Raw genomic sequence first — 16,188 nt, 5'->3', positions numbered from 1 at the left:
CCCTCTCATTGGCTAGAATGGTCCCACCTGAGCTTGCCTCCTCCCGACTGCCCTCCATGTTTGAAGACATTTGTTTTCATTGTTAGACTGGCCAATATAATGTATAATCTGTGATATGTACCTCCCCCGATTTTACTCGTCGATTTCCGTCTACAGTCGGCTACTTTCGGTTTACCTAAAACGCGCCCAGTGCAAGTGTGATGTATTGGAGAAGCAGTTTCTGTATCGTCCACGCTTTTCGGAATCCTTGGGACGTCCAAACTCTGACGTTACACCATTAAAGTTGACATTTTCAATGGTTATGAAACTTCTTATTATAGATCAATGTTAAGGTAAGGGTTAGGTAAGGATAATGGTTAAGGTCAGGGTAGGGGGTAGGGTTTAGGGTTTAGGATTTCCCAAGGATTCCGAACAGCACTGTCTTTGGCTTCACTTTCACTTTACCAGAAATCATGTGAGTACGTCACGGATAATTCAATATTGAAAGTATAAGTCAAAGGACACCGACAATTTGCAGTTTTTGACGTCCAACTCATCAAACCCACAGTCATTGCATCCAACTCTCATCTAAACCCAGTGACTGTTTCTCATGGCTAGTCTGATCTTGGCAGCGTGATAAAGTTATTCAACAGCAGCAGGTGAGTTGATACTCATAATTTTCATGCCTCCACTCGTGGCCTATGACTTGGCACTAGGACAAACGTATTTTCATGATTTCACTTGTATCATCAAAATCAATACATTGTAGCACGTTTTTTGGGCTCATTCAGTAGTTATTACCCATATAAGTAGATTCATGTTGAAAAATAATGTTAAAATAACATTTTATATTCCTAAAACATACGTTGAAAATGATACTGTTTCTGCTTCCTGATGTTATGGATTTTTGATTTATAGCCCAGTGTCAAAACACCGGTTTTAGATGTCCAAATTCATAATCAATATGCTGAAATAAGTCGTGATATGTTGAAGAAAATACATACAAATTACTCCCTACACACACTAGTCACACTTGTGTTCAGATAACTTGTATTTTGCTAAATTAGTAGGCCTACCTTTTGCTAAATTAGTAGGCCTACCTTTTGCTAAATTAGTAGGCCTACCTTTTGCTAAATTAGTAGGCCTACCTTTTGCTAAATTAGTAGGCCTACCTTTTGCTAAATTAGTAGGCCTACCTTTTGCTAAATTAGTAGGCCTACCTTTTGCTAAATTAGTAGGCCTACCTTTTGCTAAATTAGTAGGCCTACCTTTTGCTAAATTAGTAGGCCTACCTTATACAGTAAACTGCTCACCCACCAATATTTACCAAGTGGTCACTCTAGACTGACATTTTGCTTGTTCTACTGAAATCAATAGATTGGGCAAATTAATCACTGACTTTGTTATTATTCTTTAGCCCGCTATAGACCTTAAACAATTTAAGCTATTAACACAGACCAACTTCTAAATGTCCAGACTACCCCAAATTGGATTGCTTGAGAAAATATTTTTGATAGCATTTAAGCTTTTTGAACTATACCCATATTTAAATGAGCTCTCAATGCATTTCAATGTCAAAAAAAGGCCCATAGACTTGAATGGTAAAAAAAGAAGCAATTCTAGACCTATCTCCTCCTACATCGTTTAAGCTATCAACACCAGACCAACGTTGAGATGTTCAGACTGGCCCAACTTAGATTGCTTGTCAAAGTAGATTTGATACTATGTATACTTTTGGAACTATATCCATCTACATTTGCATAAACTAACATGGGTTTGAATGAGATCCATACGAATACAGTGGTAGCTATTCAAAATGGTCCTGCTCAAATCAAATCAAATGTTATTTGCCACATGCGCCGAATACAACAGGTGTAGACCTTACAGTGAAATGTTTACTTACAAGCCCTTAACCAACAATGCAGTTTTAAGAAAAAAAGTGTTAAGTAAAAAATTGATAAGTTAAAAATAACAAATAATTAAAGAGCACCAGTAAAATAAAATAACAGTAGGGAGGCTATATACAGGGGATACCGGTACAGAGTCAATGTGCGGGGGCACCGGTTAGCCGAGGTAATTTAGGTAATATGTACATGTGGGTAGAGTTAAAGTAACTATGCATAGATAATAAACAGAGTAGCAGCAACGTAAAAAGAGGGGGTGAGGTGGGGGGGGGGGGGGGGGGGGGGGGGGGGGGACATTGCAAATAGTCTGGGTAGCCATTTGATTAGCTGTTCAGGAGTCTTATGGCTTGGGGGTAGAAGCTGTTAAGAAGCCTTTTGGACCTAGAATTTGCACTCCGGTACCGCTTGCCGTGCAGTAGCAAAGAGAACAGTCTATGACTAGGGTGGCTGGAGTCTTTGACAATTTTTAGGGCCTTCCTCTGACACCGCCTGATGTAGAGGTCCTGGATGGCAGGAAGCTTGGCCCCAGTGATGTACTGGGCTGTATGCACTACCCTCTGTAGTGTCTTGCGGTCGGAGGCCGAACAGTTGCCATACCAGGCGGTGATGCAACCAGTCAGGATGCTCTCGATGGTGCAGCTGTATAACTTTCTGAGGATCTGAGGACACATGCCAAATCTTTTCTGTCTCCTTTTCAGTCTCCTTAGGCTTTGTCGTGCCCTCTTCACGACTGTCTTGGTATGTTTGGACCATGATAGTTTGTTGGTGATGTGGACACCAAGGAACTTGAAGCTCTCAACCTGTTCCACTACAGCCCTGCTCCTTGGTTAGTTAAGCTACAAGACCAACCTTTTTTTTTTACCCCGAAACACGACTCTGCCAAGCCGCACTGCTTCTTGACACACTTCTCGCTTAACCCGGAAGCCAGCCACACTAATGTGTCGGAGGAAACGCTGTACAACTGGCGACCGTGTCAGCGTGCATGCGCCCAGCCCGCCACAGGAGTCACTAGAGCGCAATGGGACAAGGACATCCCGGCCGGCCAAACCCTCCACTAACCCGGACGATGCTGGGCCAATTGTGCGTCGCCTCATGGGTCTCCCGGTCGCGGCCAGCTGCAACACAGACTGAGATCTAACCCAGATTTGTAGTGACGCCTCAAGCACTGCGATGCAGTGCCTTAGACTGCTGCGCCACTCGGGAGGCCAAAGACCAACTTTAAAACATTCATGCTGTTCTTACTTCAAATTCTCTTAAACCAAATTCTCTAAAACTATTTAAATTGGCATAAAATAATTCACCAACAGTAACTCTTTAACCTTTCAAGCTAGAGACACCAAACCAACTTTCTCATGTTCAGGCTATCCTAACTTCAAATTGTTAACTTTTATCAACTATAACTATATAAATTAGGATAAGATAACACAGTAACTCTTGAACCGTTCAAGCTAAAGACACCAAACCAACTTTTGCATGTTCAGGCTATTATCCAATCTATCAGCCAATCAATCAACACATTTTTACACCTATATACTTTTTCAAGTATAACCAGTCCCTACCATTACTACTGCAGTCACTATACCACTACTAAAACCTATTTCAAAACCATAAATACTTTTTAAAAAGCTAGCAAGCACACCACATCTTCTTCAGGAAATGTACTTTTCTAGTTTGTATTGAAATCAATGAAACTGGGACAATAACTGCAGAGACATGTACCGTTTGAGCTCTTCTAACAGACAAACCTCAAAGAACTTGAGTATAGTACATATACCAGTCGATAAATGAGAGCCTGTAGTAGTCATTTATTAACTCATATCTCTGTGAGAAAATGTTTACGGCAGACAGCCAATACAAAGAAGGTAACACAACACTTTTTTGACTGGATCATTTCAACTAATCACCACCTCACATCGGTTTCTAAATAGCGACGGGTTGGCTTTCATTTGAATGATAGCTTAATCCCAAAATCTGCGAATTCATGTGAGGCAAGAGACGTTTACATTTACATTTACGTCATTTAGCAGACGCTCTTATCCAGAGCGACTTACAAATTGGTGCATTCACCCTATAGCTAGTGGGATAACCACTTTACAATTTTTATTTATTTTTAATAGGGGGGGGGGGGGGGGGGGGGGGTAGAAGGATTACTTTATCCTATCCCAGGTATTCCTTAAAGAGGTGGGGTTTCAAATGTCTCCGGAAGGTGGTGAGTGACTCCGCTATCCTGGCGTCGTGAGGGAGCTTGTTCCACCATTGGGGTGCCAGAGCAGCGAACAGTTTTGACTGGGCTGAGCGGGAACTATGCTTCCGCAGAGGAAGGGGAGCCAGCAGGCCAGAGGTGGATGAACGCAATGCCCTCGTTTGGGTGTAGGGACTGATCAGAGCCTGAAGGTACGGAGGTGCCGTTCCCCTCACAGCTCCATAGGCAAGCACCATGGTCTTGTAACAGATGCGAGCTTCAACTGGAAGCCAGTGGAGTGTGCGGAGGAGCGGGGTGACGTGAGAGAACTTGGGAAGGTTGAACACCAGACGGGCTGCGGCATTCTGGATGAGTTGTAGGGGTTTAATGTAGGAGGAGCGCCCAAATTGTTTCTTGCCACCGTGGTCTGAAAATCACAGCTTTTTTCTAAGTCCCACTAAGGACAGGCGCATATGACAAAAACACTGGTACTAAACCAAATATATTTATATTTTTCAAGCAATCAAATTTGTAAGATCGTGACCGATATAAACTTTTCTACTAACACCACCAATCTGAGGTAAAAAGGATGTGTATTTCCTGTAATTCTTGTGTGGTGAAAACGTTAGTTTGTGTAATGTACTAATACGTTCTGTCTACTGTAGGGAATTTTGTGTATATAAAATGTCAAAATAATTCAATATAAGATGATAGTAAACAATGACATCAATTTCTTACTACTTTTACCATGGAGAGAGTTTAAAAATGCTCCTAACCACAATTGAACCGGGCGCTCTAGACTAGAGCTTCTGTGTGGCAGGCTGAATGTTTGACGTCTCTACGACTGTGTCTACTATACCTTGTCCCTATCATTGGATTCGTAAATTCAATATCCAGGCTTAGCTTACTCAATATTTTGCAACATGAAAATGTTGCAGATAAATTGTATATTGTAGGCTACTTCACAATGCATTTTTTTGTTGTTGTAAGTGTTGTAACGTTGTGCCCAGACTAGTAAACATACCTGCATTAATGTGTTGTTACCATAATGACAGGTCATAGCAGAGTGGATCAAATCCTATTTCCCTACAGCAGCATCAGTGTGAAAGTACAAGTATGAGTCAGGTAACTACAATTACATTATACAATAACATTAAGCAGCTGTGTCAACCTGTGACCAATGCTTTGGACTAATAAATAGCATATCAATGTCTTCCTCCTAGGCAAGGACAAAGAGTTTGGAAGAGCAAATCAGGGGCCTCTCACCAGTTGCAGCACATGCCCTGGCAAGTAAGTTAACATGAAACATTTCACTGAGCTTTATGCAATGTGTTGTTAGTCTTTGTCAACTGTGTTCCTAATTACATCATATTTGTTTTTAGGTGCTGAAATTACAGATGACATTGAAATTCAAGAGTTAACAAGAGAAGATCTGACCGAACTTCTGCCAGGTGTTCAGCATTTTAAACTTAGAAAGAAGATCAGTGAACTTCTAACCAAATCTAAACAGGTTGGTATAGCCCCAAAAGCTTCTATAGCTACTGTACCACTATTCTGGAATCATTCATTAGTTAATAGAATGATGATGTTTGATTCAATGTGCAATTCCATTGGATGTACTAATCCCCCATTTTCTGTAATATTTCTGTTTCTTAGGACACAGCTACACCTATTGCTTTAGTTCTTAACGAGCTGAGGGAATTCCTTCCGGTTGATGTCATGGAGAGTAAGTCACGTTTCAAAACAATTCAGCATAGCACTCACCCAATACAGTTTTGGTGTATCTTTGGTTTAATACAGTTTTGGTGTATCTTTTGTTGTTATTGTATGCACTGGTCACTTTCTCCTTACAGATGCACTTGTTCCTGGGGGAGTGTTACATGGCTACTTCCCTATTCTTAGAGATTTGGAGAAGCAGCTGGCCATAGCCCTGAACTTCATTCAGGAACACATTAGAATGCTCGAGAGCTACATTGGAGAACAGTCCATGGAGGCTCAGAGCAGTGCTGAGTCCCCATTAGTTGACTCTGCTACAGCAGGAAACCAGCCTTCAAATGTTGCAGGTAAATGACATAACTGCTGTGTTAGTTGCAGCATAGTGGGTCTCATCCATCCCTCATCCTTCATTAATCAAAAGACGGTAGATGATGGTATACAAATCATAAACACTGTAGTAGATTTCATGGATAGTATAGTTTTGTTGAGAAGGTAAACATTCACAAGGCCTAGGTTGGCTTCAACTAGTGGGACTTTAATGGCGCGCGAACACAGTCTTGTCTTAGCCTGAAAGAACCCCATTCTTCAATACTTTTTTAGTCCAGAAAACATGGCACCTCAGGACCACCAGGTAACTCAACCTTTAACAGGGCACATTATTATAAAAATGTAAGAATTCTATAGATGTTATTAAACTCGTTTACAGCTGGCCAAGCTAACCACAATGACTTGCACAGACTCACAAGAATGTGCTGCAATACTGTTGGAATTTAATTCCTAGTATTTTATGTGGTCCTCAGCCTTATGTGCTGCTGACACCCAGCCCAAACGAGTGTCACTTACAGTGGCTTGCGAAAGTATTCACCCCCCTTGGCATTTTTCCTATTTTGTTGTCTTACAACCTGGAATGAAAATGTATTTTTGGGGGGTTTGTATCATTTGATTTACACAAAATGCCTACCACTTTGAAGATGCAAAATATTTTTTCTTGTGAAACAAACAAGAAATAAGACAAAAAAACAGAACTTGAGCGTGCATAACTATTCACTCCCCCAAAATCAATACTTTGTAGAGCCACCTTTTGCACGAATTACAGCTTGAAGTCTCTTGGGGTATGTCTCTATAAGCTTGGCACATCTAGCCACTGGGATTTTTGCCCATTCTTCAAGGCAAAGCTGCTCCAGCTCCTTCAAGTTGAATGGGTTCCGCTGGTGTACAGCAATCTTTAAGTCATACCACAGATTTTCAATTGGATTGAGGTCTGGGCTTTGACTAGGCCATTCCAAGACATTTAAATGTTTCCCCTTAAACCACTCAAGTGTTGCTTTAGCAGTATGCTTAGGGTCATTGTCCTGCTGGAAGGTGAACCTCCGTCCCAGTCTCAAATCTCTGGAAGACTGAAACAGGTTTCCCTCAAGAATTTCCCTGTATTTAGCGCCATCCATCATTCCTTCAATTCTGACCAGTTTCCCAGTCCCTGCCGATGAAAAACATCCCCACAGCATGATGCTGCCACCACCATGCTTCACTGTGGGGATGGTGTTCTCAGGGTGATGAGAGGTGTTAGGTTTGTGCCAGACATAGCGTTTTCCTTGATGGCCATAAAGCTCAATTTGAGTCTCATCTTACCAGAGTACCTTCTTCCATATGTTTGAGGAGTTTCCCACATGCCTTTTGGTGAACACCAAACGTGTTTGCTTATTTTTTTCTTTAAGCAATGGCTTTTTTCTGGCCACTCTTCCGTAAAGCCCTGCTCTGTGGAGTGTACGGCTTAAAGAGGTCCTATGGACAGATACTAAAATCTCCGCTGTGGAGCTTTGCAGCTCCTTCAGGGTTGTCTTTGGTCTCTTTGTTGCCTCTCTGATTAATGCCCTCCTTGCCTGGTCCATGAGTTTAGGTGGGCGGCCCTCTCTTGGCAGGTTTGTTGTGGTGCCATATTCTTTCAATTTCTTAATAATGGATTTAATGGTGCTCCGTGGGATGTTCAAAGTTTCTGATATTTTTTTATAACCCAACTCTGATCTGTACTTCTCCACAACTTTGTCCCTGACCTGTTTGGAGAGCTCCTTGGTCTTCATGGTGCCGCTTGCTTGGTGGTGCCCCTTGCTTAGTGGTGTTGCAGACTCTGGGGCCTTTCAGAACAAGTGTATATATACTGAGATCATGTGACAGATCATGTGACACTTAGATTGCACACAGGTGGACTATATTTAACTAATTATGTGACTTCTGAAGGTAATTGGTTGCACCAGATCTTATTTAGGGGCTTCATAGCAAAGGAGGTGAATACACATGCACACACCACTTTTCCGTTGTTTATTTTGTAGAATTTTTTTAAACCAGTTATTTTTTTCATTTCGCTTCACCAATTTGGACTATTTTGTGTAGGACCATTACATGAAATCCAAATAAAAATCCATTTAAATTACAGGTTGTAATGCAACAAAATAGGAAAAACGCCAAGGGGGGTGAATACTTTTGCAAGGCACTGTACCTCGTGGGCAGAACAGACAAACCTTCAAGGAAGCTCTGGATGAGACCTCAATATCATACTCTCATACTTCACATCCTTCAGGAGCAGCTGGTAACCTATGTAATATTTCAAACACTTCATTTCAAATCAAATGTTATTTGTCACATGCACAGAATACAGAAATGCTTACTTACAAGCCCTTATCCAACAATGCAGTTAAGAAAAATAAGAGTTAAGAAAATATTTACTAAAAATTGACTTGCAAAGAAAAAGTCCAGTGTCTGTGTTCTTTTGCCCATCTTAATATTTTCTTTTTATTGGCCAGTCTGAGATATGGCTTTTTCTTTGCAACTCTGCCTAGGTCAGCATCCGGGAGTCGCCTCTTCACTGTTGACGTTGAGACTGGTGTTTTGCGGGTACTATTTAATGAAGCTGCCAGTTGAGGACCTGTGAGGCGCCTTTTTCTCAAACTAGACACTCTAATGTATTTGTCCTCTTGCTCAGTTGTGCACCGGGGCCTCCCATTCCTCTTTCAATTCTGGTTAGAGCCAGTTTGCGCTGTTCTGTGAAGGGAGTAGTACACAGCGCTGTACGAGATCTTCAGTTTCTTGGCAATTTCTCGCATGGAATAGCCTTCATTTCTCAGAACAAGAATAGACTTTCAAAAGAAAGTTATTTGTTTCTGGCCATGTTGAGCCTGTAATCGAACCCACAATTGCTGATGCTCCAGATACTCAACTAGTCTCAAGAAGGCCAGTTTTATTGCTTCTTTAATCAGTACAACCGTTTTCAGCTGTGCTAACATAATTGCAAAAGGGTTTTCTAATAATCAATTAGCCTTTTAAAATGATAAACTTGGATTAGCAAACACAACATGCCATTAAAACATAGGACTGATGGTTGCTGATAATGGGCCTCTGTACGCCTATGTAGCCCTATTTGGTAAAATACCAAGTCCATATTATGGCAAGAACAGCTCAAATAAGCAAAGAGAAACGACAGTCCATCATTACTTTAAAACATGAAGGCCAGTCAATACTGAACATTTCAAGAACTTTGAAAGTTTCTTCAAGTGCAGTCGCAAAAACCATCAAGCGCTATGATGAAACTGTCTCTCATAAACAGTGAGTAGCAGCAGCGTATAAAAAGGGGGGTGGGGGTATCAATGCAAATAGTCCAGGTAGCCATTTGATTAGCTGTTCAGCAGTCTTATGGCTTGGGGGTAGAAGCTGATAAAAAGCCTTTTGGACCTAGACTTGGCACTCCGGTACCGCTTGCCGTGTGGTACCAGAGAGAACAGTGAATGACTAGGGTGGCTGGAGTCTTTGGCAATTTTTAGGGCCTTCCTCTGACACCGCTTGGTATAGAGGTCCTGGGTGGCAGGAAGCTTGGCCCCAGTGATGTGCTGGACCGTACGCACTACCCTCTGTAGCGCCTTGCGGTCAGAGGCCGAGCAGTTGCCATACCAGGCGGTGATGCAACCAGTCAGGATGCTCTCGATGGTGCAGCTGTATAACTTTTTGAGTATCTGAGGACCCATGCCAAATCTTTTCAGTCTCCTGAGGGGGAATAGGTGTTTTTGTGCCCTCTTCACAACTGTCTTGGTGTGTTTGGACCATGATAGTTTGTTGGTGATATTGACACCAAGGAACTTGAAGCTCTCAACCTGCTCCACTACAGCCCTGTCGATGAGAATGGGGGCATGCTCGGCCCTCTTTTTCCTGTAGTCCACGATCATCTCCTTTGGCTGTTGGCTGTGTACCTGGTATTAAAATACTTTGCAAAAGTGTTTGATTAGAATGTACAGGTATGCTATGTGGTTCTCATCCTTAGGCTCTGACACCCAGTTACAAAGAGGAATAAGAGGTGCTCCTCAAAGTTCCACTGGTAGTGGGCCAACCAAGCCACGAGGCATACTAGAGAAATCACACTCTGCAAACCCTCCAGGAGCAGTAGGTTTGAAACAGCCTTTTGCAACATCCTACACAGGTCAATATCAAAACCTAAAAACTGTTCAGTCGTAAGCTCCTTTAATGATATTTGGAATTGGACACAATTATTGTGTTGAGAAAGTGTGTGATTTAAATTCATACTTTCAGATATGAAGTCCTCATCTGTAGATTGTAGCTTCCAGCCCAAACAAAAAGAGGAAGGTTGGCTGAAGAGAATTGGTTTGCAAAATGAGAAACAACTAGGTGAGACTCTTAATGAATATGATACTCATCTTACCTCATAATAAAAAAAAAGATGTTTAATTATTATTATTGTTATTATATTATCTTGGGATTGTACAAAGTGTAAAGTAATTTTTTGTCTTGAACAGTTAAAGTCCATTCACGAGTCTGTGGAAAAACCCTGAACTATCACCTTGCACTCATGAAACAAGTGGATGATCTGGGAGTAGGACTTCAGCGAGAGGAGACCAGTGCAGAGGACTGCCAAGTCCTAATACTCTTCTGTCCTGTTACATCTCGTGTGGGAACAGACATTGATGCTGCCATGAGCCAAGTTCCAAGTAGGAAAGCCCTTTCAGATTACACAATGAAAGTAACTCAACAGGATGTATTGGTCCATGTTGTAGAATTACTTTTTATGTCTCTAATTAAAAATATATTTTTAAGTGGAAGTACTTTTCTAAAGCTTTGATTTTGTCTCTCAACAGGTAACAGATATGCCATTCTAGTGGTGATGCACCATACTTTTGATCCCAACTTTGTCACAAGCCAGAGATCTGCATCTAACTACAGAAACGTAGTGGAAGTTCATGTTCTCTTTCATGACTCTGTGGGACTTCTGCATTGTCAAACAAATGCTAAAGCAGTGACTCTCATACATAAGGCCTTACAGAAATACAACAGCATTACTTACACACGTTAAGTGCCCCATGGTGGCAACACAAAGTAGTCTGAAGTCTAACGCGCAAACATGATTTAAAAACCTCAAATTCTATAACGTCCATTCAAGGCATTGGTCATTCATTCTAGTTCAAAATAAAGCAAATCACAATCTGTGTAGTGAACCAAATTAATGATTATGTTGATACTCAATCGGGTCTAAATTAGATGTCTCACTGTAGAACAGCTGCTATGAATGAATCTTTTTGAAGTGGCTGCCCTCCAAGCATGTCCTCAAACACTATGTGGGATGCCTCATATTTGTGAATTTCAGATTTTCCTTATTTTAGTATTAGAAGCACTTATTTTGTTGTTGGAGGTACTTTTAACAAATGCTTGTCTTTGTGACTACTCAATCATAAGAGATTGAAAAGTTGTACCTACAGTATCATTAATGATAATGTTTTGCTTACACATGTTCTGAATTATTTTCATAGATTAAGAGAAGGAAAGAAGTGTTCCATCAAATATTGAATAACTTAGTAAGAATGACATTGAGATGTTTTTTCCCCAAAACTCTTCTGATAACATACAGTAGTACATACAGTGCCTTCGGAAAGTATTCAGACCCCTTGACTTTTTCCACATTGTTACGTTACAGCCTTATTCTAAAATTGATTAAATAGTCCCCCCCCCCAATCTACACACAATACCCCATAATGACAAAGCAAAAACAGGTTTTTAGAAATGTTTGTAAATGTATTAAAAAATTAAAAATATTACATTTACATAAGTATTCAGAACCTTTACTCAGTACTTTGTTGAAGCACCTTTGGCAGCAATTACAGCCTGGAGTCTTCTTGGGTATGACGCTACAAGCTTGGCACACCTGTATTTGGAGAGTTTCTCCCATTCTTCTCTGCAATTCCTCTCAAGCTCTGTCAGGTTGGATGGGGTGCGTCGCTGCACAGCTATTTTGAGGTCTCTCCAGAGATGTTCGATCGGGTTCAAGTCCGGGCTCTGGCTGGGTCACTCAAGGACATTCAGAGACTTGTCCCGAAGCCACTCCTGCATTGTCTTGGCTGTTTGCTTAGGGTCGTTATCCTGTTGGAAGGTGAACCTTCGCCCCAGTCTGAGGTCCTGAGCAGGTTTTCAAGGATTTCGCTGTGCTTTGCACCGTTCATCTTTCCCTCAATCCTGACTAGTCTCCCAGTCCCTGCAGCTGAAAAACATCCCCACAGCATGATGCTGCCACCGCCATGCTTCACCGTAGAGATGGTGCCAGGTTTCCTCCAGACGTGACACTTGGCATTCAGGCCAAAGAGTTCAATCTTGGTTTCATCAGACCCGAGAATCTTGTTTATCATGGTCTGAGAGTCCTTTAGGTGCCTTTTGGCAAACTTCAAGCCGCCTGTCATGTGGGCTGCCTTTTACTGAGGAGTGGCTTCCGTCTGGCCACTCTACCATAAAGGCCTGATTGGTGGAGTGCTGCAGAGATGGTTGTCCTTCTGGAAGGGTCTAATTATGGCGTAATGTGTGCAGATTGATGAGGAAAATGTTTTATTTAATCCATTTTAGAATAAGGCTGTAACGTAACAAAATATGGAAAAGTCAAGGGGTCTGAATACTTTCCGAATGTGTCATTCATTCATGTTTCGTGAGGAATTTCTGTCTGCAGATGGACTAATAAAGTACAAATGTATTTAAAAGCTAAATAAATAATATGTAAGTTGCTCATAGTTGTTCTTATTTTCATATTTTTTTTAAGTGTACACATGCAATGCAACATTGACTGGGACAAGAGTTGAATCAAATATTTAATATTTTCATATTTATCACAACCCTTGTATTAAGAATGCCATTGATTAGAAAATTTAAAAACCATGTTTTTCAAACTCTTCTGATATCAATATAAAGAGACATAGCGTCGTTCATTTCTAAACATCCTAGAAATACTATAGGCACATTTGCATTTATTTCCACAATAAGTGATTTAGGATCACTTTCATCTTGCCTCAACTGTCTTTCCACCACAAAGTAAATGACAAAACATTAGTTAGTGTTTTTTTTTTTAAACGGATGCAAACCCTGCTGTTGTCACTCCCCCCTGATAATAAAGGACAACATACTCAACATGTCACAGGCCCATCAGGACACAGGAACAACACTGGTGCTAAAACACTCCATTTTGGTGCTACATGTCCAGAGTAAAGTAGATCAGTCAATGAGAACACGTTCTTATTTTCTCAGTCACTGGAAGTAAACCCATCTCCCATGATCCAACCACCTCCACCTCTCAGAAACAACGGATGTCTTGACACAGTGCCATCTCATTGATACATCTACTATGATATTTCAGGTGGCCCAAAATGTCATGCGTCTCTTATACGGACAGGCTAAATATGAGATCGTCCTCAAATCTTCTCCCTCAACAGGAATTGGTCTGTACCCTGGTAACGTGTGCACTATGCATACAGTGTGGGAAAAAAGTATTTGATCCCCTGCTGATTTTGTACGTTTGCCCACTGACAAAGAAACTATCAGTCTATAATTTTAATGGTAGGTTTATTTGAACAGTGAGAGACAGAATAACAACAACAAAATACAGAAAAACATGTCAAAAATGTTATAAATTGATTTGCATTTTAAATGAGGGAAATAAGTATTTGACCCCCTCTCAATCAGAAAGATTTCTGGCTCCCAGGTGTCTTTTATACAGGTAACGAGCTGAGATTAGGAGCACACTCTTAAAGGGAGTGCTCCTAATCTCAGCTTGTTACCTGTATAAAAGACACCTGTCCACAGAAGCAATCAATCAATCAGATTTCAAACTCTCCACCATGGCCAAGACCAAAGAGCTCTCCAAGGATGTCAGGGACAAGATTGTAGACCTACACAAGGCTGGAATAGGCTACAAGACCATCGCCAAGCAGCTTGGTGAGAAGGTGACAACAGTTGGTGTGATTATTCGCAAATGGAAGAAACACAAAATAACTGTCAATCTCCCTCGGCCTGGGGCTCCATGCAAGATCTCACCTCGTGGAGTTGCAATGATCAAAGAACGGTGAGGAATCAGCCCAGAACTACACGGGAGGATCTTGTCAATGATCTCAAGGCAGCTGGAACCATAGTCACCAAGAAAACAATTGGTAACACACTACGCCATGAAGGACTGAAATCCTGCAGCGCCCGCAAGGTCCCCCTGCTCAAGAAAGCACATATACAGGGCCGTCTGAAGTTTGCCAACAAACATCTGAATGATTCAGAGGAGAACTGGGTGAAAGTGTTGTGGTCAGATGAGACCAAAATCGAGCTCTTTGGCATCAACTCAACTCGCCGTGTTTGGAGGAGGAGGAATGCTGCCTATGACCCCCAAGAACACCATCCCCACCGTCAAACATGGAGGTGGAAACATTATGCTTTGGGGGTGTTTTTCTGCTAAGGGGACAGGACAACTTCACAGCATCAAAGGGACGATGGACGGGGCCATGTACCGTCAAATCTCGGGTGAGAACCTCTTCCCTCAGCCAGGGCATTGAAAATGGGTCGTGGATGGGTATTCCAGCATGACAATGACCCAAAACACACAGCCAAGGCAACAAAGGAGTGGCTCAAGAAGGAGCACATTAAGGTCCTGGAGTGGCCTAGCCAGTCTCCAGACCTTAATCCCATAGAAAATCTGTGGAGGGAGCTGAAGGTTTGAGTTGCCAAACGTCAGCCTCGAAACCTTAATGACTTGGAGAAGATCTGCAAAGAGGAGTGGAACAAAATCCCTCCTGAGATGTGTGCAAACCTGGTGGCCAACTACAAGAAACGTCTGACCTCTGATTGCCAACAAGGGTTTTGCCACCAAGTACTAAGTCATGTTTTGCAGAGGGGTCAAATACTTATTTCCCTCATTAAAAAACAAATCAATTTATAACATTTTTGACATGCGTTTTTCTGGATTTTGTCGTTGTTATTCTGTCTCTCACTGTTCAAATAAACCTACCATAAAAATTATAGACTGATCATGTCTTTGTCAGTGGGCAAATGTAGAAAATCAGCAGGGGATCAAATACTTTTTTCCCTCACTGTAAGTGTGACTAAAAACTTAAACTCACTTTCACACGTCTGTATGCATCACAAGCATTTGTTTTGTCCTCATAGGACACTAAAACTACTGCCACATTCTGGAAAATATAGGTCATCAACAGTAAGTAGGTCACTGTTCTTCGATACATTAACTTGTGTCTCATCACCACTTGTGTTTTATGCCCATTAGATAGTATAATATCCCCACGTCAAAAGAAACCAACTGTCTCGATTTCAAAATCGCTTTACAATTCTCTCTCAGACACACATCATGGCATTCATCCCTGTTAACTCAACCTATACAACCAACCATCTCATACATCTTGTGAATATGTTAACTGGACAGCCATGGTTAATATACTCAGAATAACAACAAAAAATATACAGATTCTGATTCGGGGGAGGAACGAGGAACAAAGTGCCATTCATATACATTCAATTCACAGCAGAGCAAGTCTGGCTAGGCTGGTTCAAAATCACTCCCTTATAGTCCACACACCCTCTCTAACCCTGGTGCCGTAGCCCTGCGATTGGCCCTCTGCAGTGTCCGTCACTGGCTTGGTCAGTTGGGGCGGTCCCTCCAGTAGTTGTTATAGGCTTCCTGGAACATGTTCTTGCAGCTGAGTTTGGCGTCAAGGCGGGAGCAGATGAGGAAGGAGCCGCCCATCTTGCGGTGGAGGGAGTAGGTCTCCTCGGGGGGCGGGGTGAGGCGCTGCTTCAGCATCACAGGGATCAGGTTGTGGATGCGCTCCGTGGTGCTCTGGGCCCCGAAGTTAAAGGGCTCCGTGGAGGCGAAGGCCTCACCCAGGATCATCACCGCGTCCACATGGGCGTTCTCCATGGACTGAGGGACGGGACGGGCAGAACATTATCAAAGAGGTTAATAACCTGGGTGTGTGTTAGTGTGTTTTGTAATTAAGTTGAGTATTCACTACTAAGTTTATGCCATAGAGTAATGAAGAGCCTTCTCAATTCATTGTGACTAAATAAAAAAGTATATATAGCATTATTGATGGATGTGTTGAG

At 41.8% G+C, this 16,188-nt stretch overlaps 2 protein-coding genes across 14 annotated transcripts in view; one reads left to right on the top strand and one right to left on the bottom strand.

Annotated features, from left to right (window-relative positions):
• Positions 1–178: 178 nt before the first annotated feature.
• On the top strand, positions 179–12,827 carry LOC311108667 (uncharacterized protein). 12 transcript variants are annotated; one of them, XR_014610528.1, is made up of 12 exons: positions 181–454; positions 548–638; positions 5,121–5,190; positions 5,289–5,355; positions 5,448–5,575; positions 5,722–5,791; positions 5,919–6,128; positions 10,088–10,243; positions 10,354–10,449; positions 10,578–10,769; positions 10,917–11,565; positions 12,705–12,827. XR_014610528.1 is itself a non-coding variant. In XM_084151370.1 (11 exons), exons 3-11 carry the CDS (start codon positions 5,182–5,184, stop codon positions 11,129–11,131), a joined length of 1,143 nt encoding a protein of 380 aa, XP_084007496.1. In that variant the 5' UTR covers positions 181–454; positions 578–638; positions 5,121–5,181; the 3' UTR covers positions 11,132–12,827. The 12 variants fall into 12 exon arrangements, 10 of the variants coding, with proteins under 10 accessions (XP_084007500.1, XP_084007498.1, XP_084007496.1 ...); XM_084151370.1 differs by having other exon boundaries at positions 578–638; positions 10,917–12,827; XM_084151369.1 differs by having other exon boundaries at positions 10,917–12,827.
• A 2,283-nt stretch (positions 12,828–15,110) lies between these two features.
• Positions 15,111–16,188, bottom strand: part of LOC311108033 (atypical kinase COQ8A, mitochondrial-like) — a 44,333-nt gene continuing 43,255 nt past the window's right edge. The window contains exon 15 of one of the 2 annotated variants that reach the window (XM_084150671.1): positions 15,111–16,006. In XM_084150671.1, the coding sequence (XP_084006797.1) occupies positions 15,725–16,006 (282 nt within the window). In that variant the 3' untranslated portion in view covers positions 15,111–15,724. The remainder of the gene's footprint in view (positions 16,007–16,188) is intronic. The other variant, XM_084150672.1, reaches the window with a different exon arrangement.

The sequence above is a fragment of the Coregonus lavaretus genome (assembly GCF_964263955.1).
Source record: "Coregonus lavaretus genome assembly, chromosome: 33".
Classification (NCBI taxonomy): Eukaryota; Metazoa; Chordata; class Actinopteri; order Salmoniformes; family Salmonidae; genus Coregonus; species Coregonus lavaretus.
Note: the sequence above shows the minus strand (reverse complement) of the source record. Positions and strands in the feature narration are given on the sequence as shown.

Coding starts and splice junctions, on each gene's coding strand:
- LOC311108667 (XM_084151370.1), top strand. Junction 5,356..5,447: donor TGCAGCACATGCCCTGGCAA/GTAAGTTAACAT, acceptor ATTTGTTTTTAG/GTGCTGAAATTACAGATGAC. Junction 10,770..10,916: donor TGCCATGAGCCAAGTTCCAA/GTAGGAAAGCCC, acceptor GTCTCTCAACAG/GTAACAGATATGCCATTCTA.